Here is a 19742-nt window from a genome sequence, read left to right as displayed (position 1 = left end):
GAAGGGTGTATACAGGCTGCTTGTGTATGGATGTATTTTCTATGTGTGGACATACTGTACATCAACCTACTTCCTGTTTTGGTGGCCATTTTGTTTGTTTATAAACAAACTTTTTAAAACTGTTTTTAACCACTTTTAATGCGGCGAGGAGCGGCAAAATTGTGACAGAGGGTAATAGGAGATGTCCCCTAACGCACTGGTATGTTTACTTTTGTGCGATTTTAACAATACAGATTCTCTTTAAAGAGGAACTCCAGTGAAAATAATGTAATAAAAAAAGTGCTTCATTTTTACCATAATTATGTATAAATGATTTAGTCACTGTTTGCTCATTGTAAAATCTTTCCTCTCCCAGATTCACATTCTGACATGTATTACATGGTGACATTGTTACTGTGGGCAGATTATGGAGCTGTTTCTAGCTGGTCTGGCTTTAACAGACAGCTATTTCCTGTCTGAACATTGTTACATTGTGACAGTTTGCCCAGAGTACCGTACGGTACCAGAGCCTCTTGTGGGAGGGGTTTCAGCACAAAATCAGTCATACAGCGCCCCCTGATGGTCTGTTTGTGAAAATCATTATTTTTCTCATGTAAAAGTGGGTATCAGCTACTGATTGGGATAAAGTTCAATTCTTGGTCGGAGTTTCTCTTTAAGTTAACTCTCCAATCCTTAAAATAACTCCAGAGTTAAAGACAGGCTGTTAATTAACTGTATGTGAAAATAACTACAGAGGAGGTAAATTAACTACAGAGAGGGTAAATTAACTACAGAGGAGGTAACTTAAGGAATGAAGAGATAAGATAACTCTCTCACTGTGTGGAGGTAAGCAGGGCCGGGCCGAGGCATAGGCTGGAGAGGCTCCAGCCTCAGGGCGCAGTGTAGGAGGGGGCGCACAATTCATTCAGCTGTCATTCCTAATTGTGTATGAAGCAGAAAGAAATAAGAAAAGGGGATACATAGCAGTGACTGCAAGCCAGATAACTAGATATTAAGGTGTTGGGGAGGTTCTGGGCCCTGTGGCCCTCTTAGTCTAATAGCAATCAGTGTGTGACGGCTGGGGTGGGAGGGATGGAGGGGCGCACTTTGGTGTCTCAGCCTTGGGTGCTGGAGGACCTTGTCCCTGCTCTGGAGGTAAGTTTTCTCTTGCCTTATTATCTCCAGCATGATCTTAGTGAATTGAGGCCAATGTGGAGGACATTTGAATACATGTACTGGGCTGGGGGGGGGGGGGGGGGGGGGCATCAGACTACATACACCAGGCTAGAGCAAAAGCATCATAAAGCATCATGCATGGCAGCACAATAGCGTCATACAGTTGGCTCCACCCACTAAATGGGACAGCCACGTCCATTTTTTTTCTCCAGCATTCTCTTTGGGTGGAAAGACACAATGTATGTGCTGCTTGGGGCCCCAAAAACCTTAGCAGCACCCCTGACAGGGAACACAACAGCCACTGTGAACATGGCCTTATGCATATATTGAGGAATATATTGTAGTGTGCAATGCACAACCCTTATGCATAACACAAACCATGTTTCCATTATTCTTTTTTTTGCTTTATGGTTACCTGGCTGTCTGGTAGTTATGATCAATAAGATGAAAATAATCTCTCCATTCATTCTATTTCCATGAACATGCTATGCTGCTTGCGCTTGGATCAATAGAAATTGACAGCGAGTTACCATGATTGTCCCCCTTTTCCAGCTGCATATAATTTACATGAAATGTGAATGCAAGAAGAAACAATTTGCATATCATTAATCATGCCTACTGTCTGGATTTGCAAAGCTGACCTCTCTTGGATGCTGCTTGACCCGAATGAACAACAACAGTCCATTCTCTCCAAACTCCTCCCCCTGCGCCGTCATCAATCGCAGGCGATATCCAGGAGGAGGCGGCACCAGCCAGTCTTTCACTGCAAGCACAGCTGACTCCGCCCACCGGAGGAGGGAGCAGAGGAAGGAGGTAATGGCTCTGTGCAGAAGGAACTCCCACTTTCCTGCCACCTGTATACTTAGTGCACAGATCTCTGAGTTACGTAACAGCTTCTCCAAAAGGAATACCTCTGGCGTAATCATGTGAAATATTAAAGCAAGTGACGTAGCTACAGGGGGTGCAGAGGTTGTGCCCACACTGGGGTCCTTTGTCCAGAGAGGCTCCGTAGGGCCCTACCTCAATGGCAGTTATTAGTTTATTCTTGGTCCTGTGCTGGTAATAATCACTTCTATGAATGTTTTGAATGATAATAATCGTTAACAAGCTGTTCCCCATCCCCCTTGCACCTCTGACACTGTAGTTGCCATTGGCAGGTTTTGGTGCACCGTATCAATTGTTATGTATAGAGTGCTTGAGGGGGCCCCGTATAAAACTTGCACCGGGGCTCAAAGCGCCTTAGCTTCGCCACTGATAAAACCTGTGAAAGAAATTACTGTGTCGTATATAACCTTATGAAATATCTGAGTTAACTAGGGCATTATGCTGTCTTAGAAGATTAAAGAAAACCTGTACTGAAAAAAAGTTCCCCTGGGGGGTACTCACCTCAGTAGGGGGAAGCCTCTGGACCCTATCGAGGCTTCCCCCGTCCTCCTCTGTCCCACGGCGGTCTTGCTGCAGCCCCCGGAACGCACAGGCGACAAATCCGACAGCCTGTGCAATATTTACCTTTCCAGGCTCCAGCGGGGGTGCTGTTGCGGTTCTTCTGACAGAGATAGGCAAAAATAGACGATCTCCGTCGGGTCCGCTCTACTGCGCAGCTGCAGGAGACTTGCGCCTGCGCAGTAGAGCAGCCTGACGGAGATCGGCTATTTCCGCCTATCTCCGTGGGAAGAGCGGATACTGCGCCTGCGCTGGAGCCGGGAAGGTAAATATTTACATCCCTGCCACTCCGGGAGGATTTTCTCCGCCGCCATGAGACACGGGAGGATGGGGGAAGCCTCAATAGGATCCGGAGGCTTCCCCCACCCGAGGTGAGTACCCCCCAGGGGAGTTTTTTTCATTACAGATTTTCTTTAAGTAAAACTGAACTTATTTACCCCACTTAAAAGACATCCGAGGTGAAAATAAACTGATGAGAACAACTATATCTATCCTCCTTCACCTAAAATGACTTTTTTTTAGATATACCACAGTTTTATTTTATATTTAAATCTAGTTTTTAAGTTTTTAATATTTCATTGTCTCTGCTGAAGGTGTCCTTCATTGAAGTCTGCCAGAGCTCAAATCTATGAATTGTTGATCCTTTTTATCTCTTTCCTGCTCTCACAAGCCATTTACTGACAGAAAAGTGCTATATGGCTGTAATTACTTATCAGTGAGGGTTATGCTATACTGACCCAGTCCTGACCCGGACAGAAACTGTCGCTTACAGTACATACCTGATGTTTAACTCTTTCAGGCAGAGAAAGAAAAAAAGGAACACAGCCTAGTTATTTGTGTGCTTGGCACTTTACATACCCATGTCTATCTCATCATGTCACCTCGGTTGTAACCTCCCTGGCGTTTTGATTATGCGCGTTTTTTAAATCATGGCGTTTTTTAAATCATGTAGCTAGCCTAGTGCTAGCTACATGATACCCCCCTCCCTTCCGATTCCCATCCACCCTTCCGATCGCCGCCGGCGCCTATGCCCGTCAGGAAATCCCCTTCTGAACGGGATTTCCTTCAGGGCTTTCCCTGTCGCCATGGCGACAAACGGAATGATGTCATCAATGTTGTGACGTCATAGGGAGTCCCGATCCACCCCTCAGCGCTGCCTGGCACTTATTGGCCAGGCTGCGCACAGGGTCTGCGGGGGGGGGGGGGCCCTCTTTCGCGTCGGGTAGCGGCGGATCGGCGGCAATCGCAGCAAACACGCAGCTAGCAAAGTGCTAGCTGCGCGTTTGAAAAAAAAATTATTCAAATCGGCCCAGCAGGGCCTGAGTGGTGACCTCCGGCATCTCTGGACGAGCCCAGCACGTCCAGAACGCTACGGAGGCTAGGATACCAGAACTGAAAGGTTCTGGTAACAATAATAGCTGCAGTGTGTGGGGGGTTAAAAGTACATACCATTCGTTCCTCCTGCCCCCCTCCGTCTGCGCTGTTAGTGTAATATACATGCCGGTGTCCCGGCGACTTGCTTGACCTTTGTCCCGGACATACTGCGCCCTGTGTGCGCAGTATGTCCTCCCCTCTTCACTTCTGGCCGGCGCATAGCGATCGGCTCAGAAACACGCTGATCCCTCCGTCTCCTCTGGGCTGCGTGTGCGCTCCACTACACCAAGCGTCACATGCTAATCATGCCAGGACACCGGCATGTATATTACACTAACGGCGGCAGACGGAGGGGGGCAGGAGGAGCGGATGGTATGTACTTTTAATCCCCCACACACTGCAGCTATCATTTTTACCAGAACCTTTTGCTTCTGGTATCCTTTAAAGTGTACCTGAGATGATGGAATGTAAACGTTTTATACATACCTGGGGCCTTCTCCAGCCCCCTTTGGCCTGATCGCTCCCTTGTGGCCGTCCTCCTCTGCCTCCTGGGTTCTTCGCTACGGTCCAGCTAACTCCGTCAGTCGGCACAGGTACAGTGTGGCCGTGCGCTCCCCCCAGCTGGGAGCATTCAGTACTGCGCATGCGCACTCACTCCCAGTGACGGGAGCACGACTGTGTGTGTGGCCGGGCATGCGCAGAAAGCCCCGACACCCGAAGTTACCGGGAGACATAACGGAGGATAGAGGAGGCAGAGGGACGGATCAGGCCAAACAGGGGCTGGAGGAAGCTGATCAGAAGCCGATACACCCTTTTCCACGAGAAATCTTTACCTTTCTCAAACAGATCAGGGGGCTCTGTATGGGTGAAACCCCTCCCACAGTGTGATGTCATGACCATGGTCCTGACAGTTTCCTGTCTGTGAGCCTCGTTGCATTGTGGAAGATAACGGCTTTTTCAACTGCCAAGCAAGCAGTATCTCCCTCTGTGCATAGAACTCTCAGTAACGAACATTCTGTACAGATCACCTGACAGGGAGAGGCACACTTTTACAATGGGAAAACACTGACTAAATGATTTATAAATGAATATTGTAAAAAATAAGCAACTGCATTTATGACTTTAGCACGGCGGCGTAGTGGTTAGCGCTCTCGTCTTGCAGTGCTGGATCCAGGTTCGAATCCCAGCCAGGTCAACATCTGCGAGGGGTTTGTATGTTCTCCCTGTGTCTGCGTGCAGTTTCCTCCAGGAACTCCAGTTTCCTCCTACATCCCAAAAACATACAGGTAAGTTAATTAGCTTCCCTCTAAATTGGGGTGCATATTAATTCGGGGCCGCTCAGTTGGGTGCGGTGAGAGCCGAATGACGGCGTTCACCGCTGCCGCTAAACTCCGAGGCGGCGTTAAGTACTATTCCCCCTCCGAGTTGGCGCAACTCGGAGGTAGATGTAATTCGGGGTCTGGCAGCCGCCAGAGCATTGCTGCTATGGGGTGCCCAGTTTTGGCGCCCGGCTCTCAGAGCCGCGCGCCGAAATAAGCTGATTCGCCTAAATTGGCCCTAGACTACGATACATACACTACACGATACATACATAGACATAGGAGTAATGTAGGGGTTAGATTGTGAGCCCCTCTGAGGGACAGTTAGTGACAAGACAATATACTCTGTACAGCGCTGCGTAATATGCCGGTGCTATATAAATACATAAATAAATCAAATTTTATTACAGTTCCTGTTTAAGGTGGTACACCCCGGGCAATTTTCACTTCAGATCTTATTTTCAATCAAGAAAATGATCAGATAATAAAATATACATGTGATGAATGATACCGAAATCGAGACGATTAGCGGTTCTGTATCGTTCCGCAAAGCAGAGCGGAATGACATTTTTTCTTTTTAAACGTACAACGGATGTCTTTCTTTCTCTCTGAGGTGCTACTCCTGTTACTGCTGAAATTCTGTTTGTCCACATGTTTATTGCCTGATGAAGCGGGTGTGGCCTGCGAAACGCGTTGCACTTTTGGGGTACTATATAATAAATGTGATTACTATTATACAGACAGTCTTTCGTGTCTGCTTTATGGAGGTAAGTCCACCGTTTCCTCCAAGCAAATTTTAAAGGTTTTATACACTTTTACCCTGCTGGCGCCTCTGTTCCCCGTTTGCAGTTCCTTCTCTCTGTTCATAGATCGCGAATCCACATATGGGCATCTATGCACAAAGCGACAGCGAGACCGAGTCTCTGACTCTGAGTGATTGACCCGATCAAGAACCGGCCCATCCGGTCGATGGCAATACAGCCTACTGATTGCTGCCGACCAGTCACAAGCTCAACCTTGATTTTTGTTTCCTCGACCAGAAGCAAAATGGACATGCTGGAAATGATTGTTAAAAATACTGTCTATTGTTTTGTGTGTGTATCCTTTTGACTCTTTTTCAATCTATAGCCAGCTGGAAAAATGATCACAAAGCTGTTTGGAATTTGAAACAAAATTTCATACATGATTTCTGGTCACCTCTCCTTACTCCCGCTTACTAGACTTCTCTCGATCCTCTCCTGTGTTGCATTATTTTGTATTTTTATACCCTGTATGCTCTTGTACAGCGCCACGGAATATGCCGGCGCTACATAGTCTTCAACAACCATCTTCTTATAAATAGAGGATGTGGGGAGTGCTAGGGGGTGGTATGGTCTTAAAGGAGTCATCAAGGAATTTATGCTAACCCCCCTCCCACACACTACTTACCCGGGGCTTCCTCCAGCCCCTGACAGCAGCTATGTCCCTCGGCGCAGCTCTGCTCTCCGCTGCTGGCTCCGGGCCCCGACGGTGGGAAATGGGAAACGGGGGCCAGTGGAGCTGCGGCGAGGGACATAGCGCCTGCCAGGGGCTGAAAAAAAGTAGTACGGGGGGTAGCATAAGTTCCTTGATGACTCATTTAAGAAAGCCCAAATAGCAGGTAAACGTTGACCTTCCTGGGCACTTCCCGACATTTCTTCCGAACACTGTTTATAGTCTGTGGGGCCGTCCCATTGTACCTTTAATATATATAGCTGAACTTTGATGACTCTTGGCGATTCTATGGGTTAGCTCTCTTTATGCCAGTGATGGCTAACCTTGGAACTCCAGCTGTGGTGGATCTACAAGTCCCATGAGGCATTGGAATGACAGCTCTAAGCATAACTCGGGGAGGCAGAGGCATGATGGGATTTGTAGTTTTGTCACAGCTGGAGTGCCACGGTTAGCCATCAATGCTCTATGCCAGGGGTCAGGAACCTTTTTGGCTGAGAGAGTAATAAACGCCACATATTTTAAAATGTAATATCTTGAGAGCCATACATACAATATGTTTCAAACTGGGACAGTAATGCTGGGAATACACGGTTCGTTTTTGCCTTCGTTTAAACCTTCGATTCGTTCGGTAAACGAATCGAGTGTTGAAAACGTATGTGAAAATAGTCATAATCTCATTATAGTTTCGATTAATAGACCCCAAAAACGAACGACTAGTGATCGAACATGTTTGATATTATCTCTCTTTATCCATCTAATCGAGCCATTGGTAGGCTTGATGGCTCTTCAGATCGATTATATATTCGTTTATGCTAGTCCGTCCCTGTAAAAAGGGATTTTCGTTTCGTTTGGATCATTGGAAAAACGAAACCATCAGAATCGAAAAAAAAAACGAAACCGTGGGTGGTGATATTAACCGTATGATCGATTATTTCGGGATCGAAAAGGACAAAAGGCACAATCGAAATGAAGGTTTAAACGAAGGCAAAAACGAACCGTGTATTCCCAGCATTAGGCTCACGTTCCTGTTGCCATGGTGATGTGTATACAGTTGATCTGCCGGGCAGCAGAAGTGTCAGACACGTCTTCAGCTTCTCTTGGGTTTCAGCAACATCAGCAATTTCCCCGAGAGCCAGACAGGAGAAATAGTGACTAACAGCTTGTACAATTAGCTAGCTTACTTGGGAGTTGATTCACTTTTTAGGACAAGATCCCCGCACTTTGGCCCAACAGGCTGCCTAAGTGACAGGCAGCCTATTGGTCCAATCAAAGTGCGGGGATCTCGTTCTACAAAGTCACTGAACCTGACAGGGTCCAGAGTGGGACAATTGGAGCAGCTGCTAGTTTTGTGGGGAGAGCGAGTAAGTTAGCAGTGTAAGCTACAGCAGTAACATGCCTACTTTGAAAATGTTACTTGCGCTGCCACACTAAGCTGCGCTGCTTGAGCAGTGTATAATGTTAGTGAATCAACCCCTACTGATTTGTATGTGAGCCAGATGCAGCCATCAGAAGAGCCACATCTGGCTCCCGAGCCATACGTTCCCTACTCCTGCTCTATGCTGTCTGATTTCGTACCGTTTCTGCCAGCTGAACTTAGAATGCTTTCAAAATAAAGGTAAACTTTTCTGCAAATTGGGATGTGATACACCTTAAAATCGTTTGATTATACATGAATAATAGTAATGAAACTAGCTTCCTTCTATATATTATTTGCATGAATAGGATCTGCAGTGAATGTTGCATTATGCGCGTATCAGACTTTAGATGTGATGATAAAAATAACATAGAGTTCCCCTTTAAGAAGCTCCCACCACGCCCCCATAGCCTGGATTCGTCCACCTGCACACGGGGGAGCACTGCTGTCACACCCCCCTCTGTTTACATCCAGCTCTGCTGCGCAATGTTCCCATCACTGCAAGACTTTCTGACGTATCTAAAAATTCCATCCGCACACCCCCATCTGGAAGCAGAATGGTACGTCCCATAGAACAGATCCCGCAGCTATCACCCAGCTGAGGCTGTACCATTCTCACCAGAGAGGGGGGATGTTTTGTTCTATGCGCGAGCCTGTTCTCCTCAGGAGAGGCATCACCATGGCAACGCATGTCGCAGCAGTTGAGAGACAGCGGATGGTTTGTATTGTAGCTATTCAGGTTGGCAAAGCAGCGTACATCCCGATCACACGGCTGCTAACTGCGGGGACACAATGGTACAACCCAACAACAAGCCCGACGTGACAGGAGCGTACCATGTGTGACTGCGGAAGGGGTAACTGGGTTCAGGAATGGCAGCGAGCGTCCGCGGGGAGCGGATATCACTAGTTGGGGGGTTAGAATGCGATGATGCAGGAGGAGAAGAGGTGCGGCGAGGGATGTGGAGGTAGCAGAGCGGAGAAATGAGAGCTTGGTTCCCCTCTCCCCGCGCAGTGGTAGATCCCACACTAGCCCCGCCCCCTCAGCTTTCTCCTCAGATGTGACAGGAGCGTACCATGTGTGACTGGAAGAGGGGTGTCTGATATCTGGAATGGCGGAGAGCGGGCCGGGAGAGGGAGGATATCGCTGGCGGGTAGGGCAGAATGTACCGCTGTGTGAGTAGAAGAGGCGCGGCGAGCGGGTAGTGGGGGCGTGGCAGAGCTCGGAGTGCCGCCATCCCCTGTTCCCGTGCAGTGGTAGCTCCCGGCAGTAGCTCCGCCCCCTCTCCTCTCCTCAGCGCGCAGTTGTTGTGCAGCAGAGCGGGGCGTATCACAGTGTAATAGCTCCGCCCACTCTCCCCAGCGCGCTGTCGTTACGGAGGAGAGCGGGGCGGTGGATGTGGGTTTGTCACAGTGCAGTAGCCCCGCCCTCTCCCCTCAGCGCGCAGTTGTTGTGTAGCAGAGCGGGGCGGTGTGTGGGCGTGTTGCAGTGTAGTAGCCCCGCCCTCTTCCCCCTCAGCGCGCAGTTGTGTAGCTGAGTGGGGAGGTGAGGTGTGGGCGTGTCACAGTGTAGTAGCTCCTCCCCCTCAGCGCGCAGTAGTTGTGTAGCGGTGAGGGGTGTGTTTGTGGGCATGTCACAGTGTAGTAGTCCCTCCCCTCAGCGCGCAGTTGTGTAGCAGAGCGGTGAGGTGTGGGCGTGTCGCAGTGACCGCGCAGTCGCAGTCAGTCAGCAGTCCCGGCGGCGGGGTGGGGTGGTGAGGTGTGGGCGTGTCACCGTGCAGTAGCTCCGCCCCTCAGCGCGCAGTTGTTGTGTAGCAGAGCGGTGAGGTGTGGGCGTGTCGCAGTGACCGCGCAGTCGCAGTGCAGCAGCAGAGTCAGTCAGTGAGCAGCAGCAGTCCCGGGCGGAGATGGCGCTGTGCTGTGGCGGCGGTGTCCCGGGCGGCGCCTCGTCTCTCCCCAGCGAGCTGGTGGTGCACATCCTGTCGTTCCTGGGGGCGGGGGACCGGCTGCGCGCCTCGCTGGCCTGCTCGCACTGGCGGGAGTGCCTCTTCTACCCCGCGCTGTGGCCGGAGCTCCGCCTCTCCCTCCGCCTGTCCCCCTCCGAGCGGCCGCGCCTCGACTTCCTGCTCCGCCGCTGCGGCTGCTTCGTGCGGGACCTGCGCCTCCACTTCTCTGCCGGGGACTACGCGGCCGCCGGGGAGAGCAGCGAGACCGACCAGCAGGGGGAGCCCTCCGAGCGCTGGGCTGACGTCATCAGCGCCTACCTGGAGCTGGTGCTGTGCGTGCTGACCCGCATCCGAGGCAACAGGTGAGACTCCTCCCCACTAACCACCTTCTCTGACTCCTCCCCCTCCCTGATCATCCATCTGCCTGGGGCCCACTAACCACCTTCTCTGACTCCTCCCCTCACTGATCATCCAACTGCCTGGCTGGGGCCCACCTTACCACCTTCTGACTCCTCCCCTCACTGATCATCCACCAGGTAACAGGCAGCTGCCTTCTCTGACTCCTCCCCTCACTGATCATGCAGCTGCCTGGGGCCCAATAACCACCTTCTCTGACTCCTCCCCTCACTGATCATCCAGCTGCCTGGGGCCCACTAACCACCATCTCTGACTCCTCCCCTCACTGATCATCCACCAGGCAACACAGACAGCTGCCTTCTCTGACTCCTCCCCTCACTGATCATCCAGCTGCCTGGGGCCCACTAACCACCATCTCTGACTCCTCCCCTCACTGATCATCCACCAGGCAACACAGACAGCTGCCTTCTCTGACTCCTCCCCTCCCTGATCATCCAGCTGCCTGGGGCCCACTAACCACCTTCTCTGACTCCTCCCCTCCCTGATCATCCACCAGGTAACACAGGCAGCTGCCTTCTCTGACTCCTTCCGTCACTGATCATGCACCAGGCAACACAGGCAGCTGCCTGGGGCCCACTAACCACCTTCTATGACTCCTCCCCTCACTGATCATCCACCAGGCAGTACAGGCAGCTGCCTGGGGCCCACTTACCACCTTCTCTGACTCCTCCCCTCCCTCCCAGTGTTGCCAACTCATCCCTTTAATTACTGACACATCTAAGTTATACAGGTTCTGTGGCTACTTACAGATAATCAGTGCCTTACCTGCATCTACCTAGCCACGAAACCTGTATAATTCATATGTGTCAGTAATTAAAGGGATGAGTTGGCAACACTGCTCCCTCCTCATCCACCAGGCAACACAGGCAGCTGACTGGGGCCCACTAACCACCTTCTCTGACTTCTCTCCACTTCAGCTTGCCAAGAGGAGCATAAGGATGTACTACCTCTTACCTGGAGTTCCTCCAGCCCCTCCGTTGCTTCCCTCTCCATCCTCCTGGGCTGCTCTGTTTGTTTTCACTCTTTGCGGGCAATAGGCTCCATTTATTTCAATCAGGCTGCACGGTGCATGCGCAGCCCGGCTGTGTGTCTTGCGCGTGCGCAGTGCAGCCCGACTGACACGACTGGAGGCTATTCGGAGCCGTGCTTTTTCAGCGCTGCTAGATTTGGGCGCAGCCATAGACTGTAATGGGAATCAGTCTATAGCGGCGCTCAGAAGAAGGAGCCGAAGTTGCTTAAAAACACAATAATTCGGCCTCCAGCAATCGCTGTAAGCCGAATTACATCATTCCCTCACCATCCATGGCGGCCTGGAGGTGGAATAGTAATTAACACGGCCGGGACTTGTGCAGCAGCAGGATCAGCATATACCGGCTGTATCCTGCGCCGAAGTCTACCGGCGCCGATTTCCTATTGTTGGAAAAGAGTGCAAACGAATGGAGCAGCCCAGGTCCCAGGAGGAATGCAAGGGAAGCAATGGAGTACAAGGGGATAGAGGAACCCCAGGTAAGTATAAATGCTGTCATATGTGTCATCTCGGGTACGTTTAAAGGGGGACTGTAATGAAAATAACATGAATAAAATTGCTTATGTTTTTAGAATATTCACTTATAGATTATTAGGTAGTGTTTGATTTACTTTCTGAAATGTTTCACTGGTGGTGACAGCCAGATGATCTCTACGGAATGTTCGTCACTGAGAGTTCTATGCAGAGGCAGGAAAAAGCTGTTATTTCTCACAATGCAAGAAGGTTTACAGATGAACTGTCAGGACCATGGTCATGACATCACACTGTGGGATGGGTTTCACCACAGTATCAGCTATACTAGTGATGGCTAACCTTGGAACTCCAGCTGTGGTGGAACTACAAGTCCCATGAGGCATTGCAATACTCTGAAGCTCGAAGCATAACTCGGGGAGGCAGAGGCATGATGGGATTTGTAGTTTTGTCACAGCTGGAGTGCCAAGGTTAGCCACTGAGCTATACATATCCCCTGATGATCTATTTGAGATAAGGTAAAGATTTGTGTGAAAGGGGGTATCTGCTACCGGTAAATCCTTGATCAAAGTTCCTCTTTAAAGGACTAACGAAGGTGAGTTGAAAGGGGTGAAACTGAGGCCATATGGAGTTGCAGGCATGTTTGCAGATACTTACCAATGTTTCTGTTTTCAGAGACTCCCTGTGTGCCCGTAGTTCACTCTGGTAGCGGCAGCCACCTAGATTTAATAGACAACCTTTGAACTGGCGGTAATTGAGAAGTGCATGCGCAGTATTGCAGTTCTACCTCTCTGTCCGCACAGAAAGAGCTGTAATATTGCGCATGCGCAGCAGAAATACCTCCGGTTCAAAGGTCTCTGACTAAATCTGGTTGTGGCCGGTACTGAAATAATGTGCCTACAGCGGTTCTCTGAGGAGAACAGACATAGGTAAGTGTCTGCAAACATGCCCACACCTCTGTGTAGCCTTAGCTTGTCCGCTTCAGTTTGCCTCGGTAGTCCTTTAAAGGGAACCTAAACTGAGAGGGATATGGATGTTTCCTTTTAAACAATACCAGTTGCCTGGCAGCCCTGCTGATCTCTTTGGCTGCATTAGTGGCTGAATCACAGACCTGAAACAAGCATGCAGCTAATCCAGTCTGACTTCAGTCAGAGCACCTGATCTGCATGCTTGTTCAGGGCCTGTGGCTAAAAGTATTAGAGACACCAGGATCAGCAGGAGAGTCAGGCAACTGGTAATATTTTAAAAGGAAAAATCCATATCCTTCTCAGTTTAGGTTCCCTTTAAACTTAAAATAAGAATATTAGACTCCAGTAAAGTTCTGCTTACCATTAATACACATGTCCTGACAAACCACTGTGCATGTAGGTGCAAACAGCTGTGGACCTATGTGTCAACCTGAACTATAATCTCTCCCTGGTATGAACTGATGTCATTTTACAAATATCGGGCTAAAGACTGTCATTTATCTGCTGTGAGCTGTCACACTGTCTCAAACACTGACACTTGTGTAGTTTTAGCTGTAAGGGGACTGGCCAGCAGACTGGGGGCTGAACTGCCCAGCTAGCACACAAACTGGCTTTATATTTGCTGAAATCACTGCAATTTTTTTTTTTTTAAGCATTGAACTTGTTCAGCAAAAATTTACTAGAAAAAATATAAACTCCTTGGGCTGATCCAATTCCCTTTTTTTAACCTAAGTTCTCTCCTAGAAGATAATTTTCAGCTTTTGTTTAAAATCACTTTTCAGCACTCTGCAAATTAAAAAATACCCAAAAAAGTACTGCGACCTCTATTCAGAGTATTATCTTACTTACTAGTGGCTTAAAGGATACATCTGGGGTTAGGAAAAAAAAAAAAAACAAGGTCTACTTAGGTAGGGCTTTCTCCAGCCCCTGGCAGCCTCTCTGTCGCCGCAGCTCCGATTCCAGCCAGTGTCCCAGGATCCCCTCTGTTGCAGATGCCGACCTCGTGAGGTTGGCATCTTCTGTGCCTGCGGGGGCTAGTGGCCCCGCTGCTCATGATCATGTAATCTGGAGCGTTCTAGACAGGTGCAGAAGTACTGTGCCTGCACAGAAGGCTCGCCGGCCACGTGAGTGTAATCACGAGTGACTTGGACGCACAATGCTGACCTGGCGAGGTCAGCATCTGCAACGGAGGGGACCCCAGCAGGTGCCTAGCTGCGGTGAGGGACACATCGGCTGCCAGGGGCTGGAGAAAGCCTGAGGTCAATAGAACTCCGGATGTATCCTTTAACCTCCTGAGCGTTACGCTACTGGTTTTGCCAGTTTGTGCCCCCCAGTATAATGAAATCCCATGGCTGAAAACCCTTTAGCTAGCAATAAGCTAGCTAGTACAAATGTCCTGCACCCTCCGATCCCTGCCGCTCCCCCGTTTATACATTACCCTGCCTGGATCCAGCTATCGGCGCAGCCTCCTCACACAGCTCCGGTCTTCACAATGGAGAGGGTTGCACATTGACGTTGCCAATGTCATGCGCAAACCCGATCCTGCCCATAGAGAGACCGAAGCTGTGCCGGGAGGCTGCGCGATCGCTGGATCCAGGCTGGGTAATATATTAACTGGGGAATGCTGGGCACTTGTGCTAGCTAAAGGGTATTCAGGCATGGGATCTCATTTATTCTGCATGCGAGACTCCTGGGGCCAGGAAGTGGTATGCCTGACAGTGTCGGGCATACCACTAAGGAGGTTAAAAGGCCTTTTCTTAAAGAGACTCTGAAGCAAGAATAAATCTCGCTTCAGAGCTCATACTTAGCAGGGGCATGTGTGCCCCTGCTAAACCGCCGCTATCGCGCCGCTAAACGGGGGGCCCCTTTACCCCCAAACCCACCCCTCCAAGACTTGGTCATAGTCTTGGTCGTAAATCTTCCCTTCCTGGAGGCAGGGCTAACGGCTGCAGCCCTGCCTCTAGTCGCGTCTATCAGACGCGCATCGCCGCCTCTCCTCCGCCCCTCTCAGTGAAGGAAGACAGAGGGGCGGGGGAGAGGCGGAGATACACGTCTGACAGACGCGCGTGGAGCAGGGCTGAGGCGGTTAGCCCTGCCCCAATGCAGAAGCGCTCCCCCGCTTTACGGAGGGGATTTGGGGGTGAAGGGACCCCCGTTAAGCGGCGGGATAGCGGCGGTTTAGCAGGGGCACACATGCCCCTGCTATCTATGAGGTCTGAAGCGAGATTTATTCTCACTTCAGACTCTCTTTAAGATGTGAAATTATCATCCAGGAGGAAAAGTAATTGGATTAGGGCCCCTTCTCTCTGGAACCGAGGGTGAGACTGCCTGCAGCATAACCTGATCTAAACTTCCCAGCATGCATCTTGTAGGCGGTATCTAGTTGGCGTAGTCACATGATCTTTACTTTCCATCATGAAGGTAAAGGGAAATGACAGAAAATGTGGAGTAACACCAGTGATTTTTGCCTGCTAATGATATACGTAAAGTTCAGCTCTCAAGTTTTTTTTTTTTCTTTGCTTTTAACGAAAAATGTCAGCAGTGCTAACTCCCACCATTTATCATCCATGGTGTCATGCACACGATGTGCTCTCAGCTATTTAACACTTTCTTGTGACATTTTTATGCACGCAATGTGTAAACGTTTCTATGGCAACCAGCAGATGAAGCCTACTCAGGGCTCATCAGTGATGTCTCATGTGATCACAGTGGTTGTTACTATATTGGCTCTCTTCTCTGAGCTTATCTGGCTGCCTTGATGAAAGCATTGCCCGTTGTGTGAAAGTTTTTAAACTTCTTGGCTTGCCGTTTGTACTGTCAGGTTCAGTACAAAGAATCTGAAGCTAAAAAAAAACCTAAAAACCAGATACTTGCCTAAGGAGATGGAAGGCTCTGGGCCCTATAGAGAAGAGCTCCTCAGCCCTGTCCTCAAGGCCCACCAACAGCACATGTTTTGCAGGAAACCGCAAACCTGCACAGGTGGGGTAATTAGTGTCTCAGCAGAGCTGATTACCTTGTATACTCACATATAAGCCTAATTTTTCAGCACACAGCCTGGCCTCAATTCACTAAGCAGTTTAGACTAGTCTACAGATGTTGTTTTTTTTAGTCTACTGTTGGTTTGGTCACTTCCATCAAAGGGGAATTCGCGATTGCCAAATTTTTAAGACCTGGTCTAAACCACTTGGTAATTAGGTGGGTAAAGCAGGGGAAATTATCAAAAGGTGCAATTCACAAACAAGTAGCTATGACTGACATCCTTCTCCTCTGATGAGCTCTCCTCTGCATACAATTAAACTCCTGCATAATTCATTCAAAAGGTCCCATCCTCACGTCTAAAATACCTCACAGAATTACTTTACCTACAGAAATCAGTTGGTCTAAACTCTGTCAGAGGAAGTGGGCGTGGTTACTCCTTGTTTGCCTTTGTGAATTGTGTCATTACTGAATGTTAGATCAGGTCTAATAACAGGTCTAAAACATTACACCAAACCATCAGTAGACTAAAAACCATCTGTAGACTAGTCTAAACTGCTTAGTGAATTGAGGCTAATGTGCTGAAAAGTCCCCTCCTTGGCTTATACGTGAGTCACCTACTTTGCTGTGTGAAGACTGACCTTTGCCTCCAAGTACATTGCCAATAAAATAAGTGTACAGCAGTGATGCCAGACTCCAGAATCATAATCTGTCCCCAAACCAATGCATATATGTATATATAGGCAGCACTTGTGTATTTTCACCATAAATATTTAAAGGGAAGATCCGACTTCTTCCAGCTCCTGGTAGTTGAACGGTGCCCTCACCGCAGCTCCTGTCCCTCCTGGCGTCCAGCGGTGAAGAAGCCGACCTCGCCGGGTCGGCGTCATGTGCGTTCCACGTCATCGGGTCTCTAGTGCGCAGTAGTTCTGCGCCTGCGCAGTAGAGACCCGATGACGTCTCTACACCATGTGACACCCCCCGCCCGCCGCCGTGAAGCGCACAGAAGCCGACCCGGCGAGGTCAGCTTCCTCGCCGCTGGACGCCGGGAGGGAGAGGAGCTGCGGCGAGGGCACCGATCAACTACCAGGAGCTGGAAGAAGCCCCAGGTAAGTGCCGTTTGTTTTTGTAATCTGCGTGAACCTTCCCTTTAAGTGTACCAGAGAAGTTATAAATGGTTATACTTATCTGGGGCTTGCTATAATTTCATTTTATTGGCATTTATTTTGATTATTAAAATGCAGGCGCTGCTACATTTCCTACTCTCAGGCTTATACGTGGGTCAATCACTTTTTCCTGGTTTCTGGGGTAAAGGTGGGTACCCCCTTGGTTTACAAGCGGGGCGGCTTATACACGAGTATCTATGGTAACTACCTGTGTGGATTTCCACAAAACATGGACTGTTGGTGGTACTTGAAGACAGGGTTGGGGAACACGGCTCTATAGAGCCTTCCTGTTCCTCCTGCAGTGCCTGCGTTCCAGCGCTAGATCCTCCGTTACCCATCTACGACTGGTGAGTCAGCCTCTGGATTATCCAGAGATTTCCCTCTATTGAGGCGAGTACCCATTGGGGGAATGCTTTTCCCTACAAGTTCACTTTAAGGCTACTTTTCCACCAAGACGTTGCGTTTTAGAAGACGTTATGGTCGCATAACGTGCCCCTAACGCAACGCATGGTGGTGTTGAAGTTGGACGTCAGATTGAGCTGCGTTATGCGGCTCTCAAAGCAGCCGCTCCAGGTTAGTGATAGGAAGTCCGGATCTTTTTAAGGATACGGATCATTTGAATCAGATCATTGAAAAGATCCGGATCTTTGAACCGAATCATTTTACTAGGGAAGCAGACTGGGTGAAATGACTAGCAGGACAGGACTTTCCCTGCACTGTACATTCTGTTTCTTCCGGACAGACCTCCACTGTGAATCAAATCTTTCATTGTGGTGATCTGGATGATTTGACTCACAAAAAAGATCCGGATCAAATGAACGATTCGTTCATGATCCGGACAACACTACAGTCCCACCAGGAGTCACCACAGTGCAGTGAATATTAATTAGCCATGTGGCTGGCCGGAGGAGGAGGAGGGGAGACCTCCTCCTCCAACATTACTGAGCATGTGCAAACAGTCTAACGCTGCTTAGCCCAGTATAACGTACAGCATGCAGCACTTTGTTTAAACGTGCTGCGTTACTATGTAACACAACGTGTGCACTGTGAACAGCACATTTATTTTACAGTGCTGTGAGTTAGGCTGCGTTACTGGCTGCTGTAACGTGGGACTTTAACGTCCCACTGTGAAACCAGCCTTAAAGGACAACTGAATTGAGAAGAATATGGAGGCTGCCATATTTATTGGTTTTAGCTTGGTATTCCTGTCCCAAAGGAATGAAAATCCCAACCGTGGACAGCTATGATCATTCACAATTCACCTCATTTTAAATGAAACCAAATTCCTCATCTATACTTATCAAATTGTTTAGTTAAACAAAAAAAAGAAAACCATTACAAATTCCTTTTAATGTGGGCCTTTTGCTAAGGGGTTTTAGTGCATCAGTTTGGTTTAAAGGACAACTAAAGTGAGTGGGCTTTGCAGGCTGCCATCTTTATTTCCTGTTAAAGTGGATCTGAGATAAACTTTTAGGGCCTTTTTCCACTAGAGCGATTGCTGAATCGCAAAATCGCAAATCGCTAGAGATTTTTAAATCGCTAGGGTTGTTACTTTATCATAGAAATCACAAGAAGTATTTTCCACTACAGTGATTCGATTTATAAATCGCTAATCGCAAATCGCAATCGCTTGCTGGAGCGATTTTTACAATGATAATGCAATGCAAATGAAAATCGCAATCGCATAACAGAATTAATGAAAAATCGCAATCACTGGCGTTTGTGATTTGTGATTGCGTTTGCTAGTGGAAAAGGGCCCTTACTCATTGCATAATTGTGTTCCTTTCCTATTGTTTATAGGGCATTCCTCAAGCCAAATACTTTTTTGTTTTTGTTTTAATACTCTAATTACCTATAAACTAACCAAGCCACGCCCACAGCTTTTCACAGTGCCTTGGCACTGTAGCAAGGGCTTATGGGAGCTCAGTCTGGGCAGGAGGAGGTTACTAGCCAGAGATTTCAGAGGCAGAGGGGAGGAGGAGAGGGGACTGAATTTGTCACAGACTGAGGGTTGGAGATGCTATCAGCTTGCCTGTGTGTAATGTGACAAACAAAACATGGCTGCTGTCATTGTATCACATGAATAAATAATCATAAACTGTTGAAGCTGTTTCAAGCTAGATTTGCTGTGTAAATTTAGATATGATGTATAGTCAAGTTACTTGTTATAGTTTTTCATCTCGGATCCGCTTTAAACAATATCAGTTGTATGGCAGTCCTGCTGATCTATTTGGCTGCAGTAGTGTCTGAATCACACCAGAAACAAGCATGCAGCTAATCTTGTCAGATCTGACAATAATGTCAAACACCTGATCTGCTGCATGCTTGTTCAGGGGCTGTGGCTGAAGTATTAGAGGCTGAGAATCATCAGGGCAGCCAGGCAACTGGTATTGCTTAAAAGGAAATAAATATGGCTGTCTCCATGTTTCTCTTGATTCAGTCCTTGAAGCTAAGTGTGCCTGTGCTGCTCTATCAGCTGTATAATTGGCTGTGGCGAGTCCAAGGACACGTCTATGCCTCGCTGCTCTCCATAGCAGTGTATAGCTGCAGAATGCTTGCCTGGACACTTCCAGCTCCACTATATTCTGCAGTGGTT

At 48.7% G+C, this 19742-nt stretch overlaps 1 protein-coding gene and 1 long non-coding RNA gene across 4 annotated transcripts in view; one reads left to right on the top strand and one right to left on the bottom strand.

Annotated features, from left to right (window-relative positions):
- Positions 1–5061: 5061 nt before the first annotated feature.
- On the bottom strand, positions 5062–9235 carry LOC137533372 (uncharacterized). 3 transcript variants are annotated; one of them, XR_011024183.1, is made up of 2 exons: positions 9013–9235; positions 5062–5237 (listed from the first exon to the last, which is right to left on the bottom strand). It is a non-coding gene; the product is annotated as an uncharacterized lncRNA (long non-coding RNA). The 3 variants fall into 3 exon arrangements; XR_011024182.1 differs by lacking the exon at positions 9013–9235 and adding an exon at positions 8798–8979; XR_011024181.1 differs by lacking the exon at positions 9013–9235 and adding an exon at positions 8604–8768.
- Positions 9236–9983: 748 nt separating this feature from the next.
- The window catches only part of FBXO33 (F-box protein 33), a 35921-nt gene continuing 26162 nt past the window's right edge, over positions 9984–19742 (top strand). The window contains exon 1 of the mRNA XM_068254760.1: positions 9984–10483. Within this exon, the coding sequence (XP_068110861.1) occupies positions 10083–10483 (401 nt within the window). The 5' untranslated portion in view covers positions 9984–10082. The remainder of the gene's footprint in view (positions 10484–19742) is intronic.

This window comes from Hyperolius riggenbachi, chromosome 9 (assembly GCF_040937935.1).
Source record: "Hyperolius riggenbachi isolate aHypRig1 chromosome 9, aHypRig1.pri, whole genome shotgun sequence".
Classification (NCBI taxonomy): domain Eukaryota; kingdom Metazoa; phylum Chordata; class Amphibia; order Anura; family Hyperoliidae; genus Hyperolius; species Hyperolius riggenbachi.
This window is presented reverse-complemented; position numbering and strand designations above follow the sequence as displayed.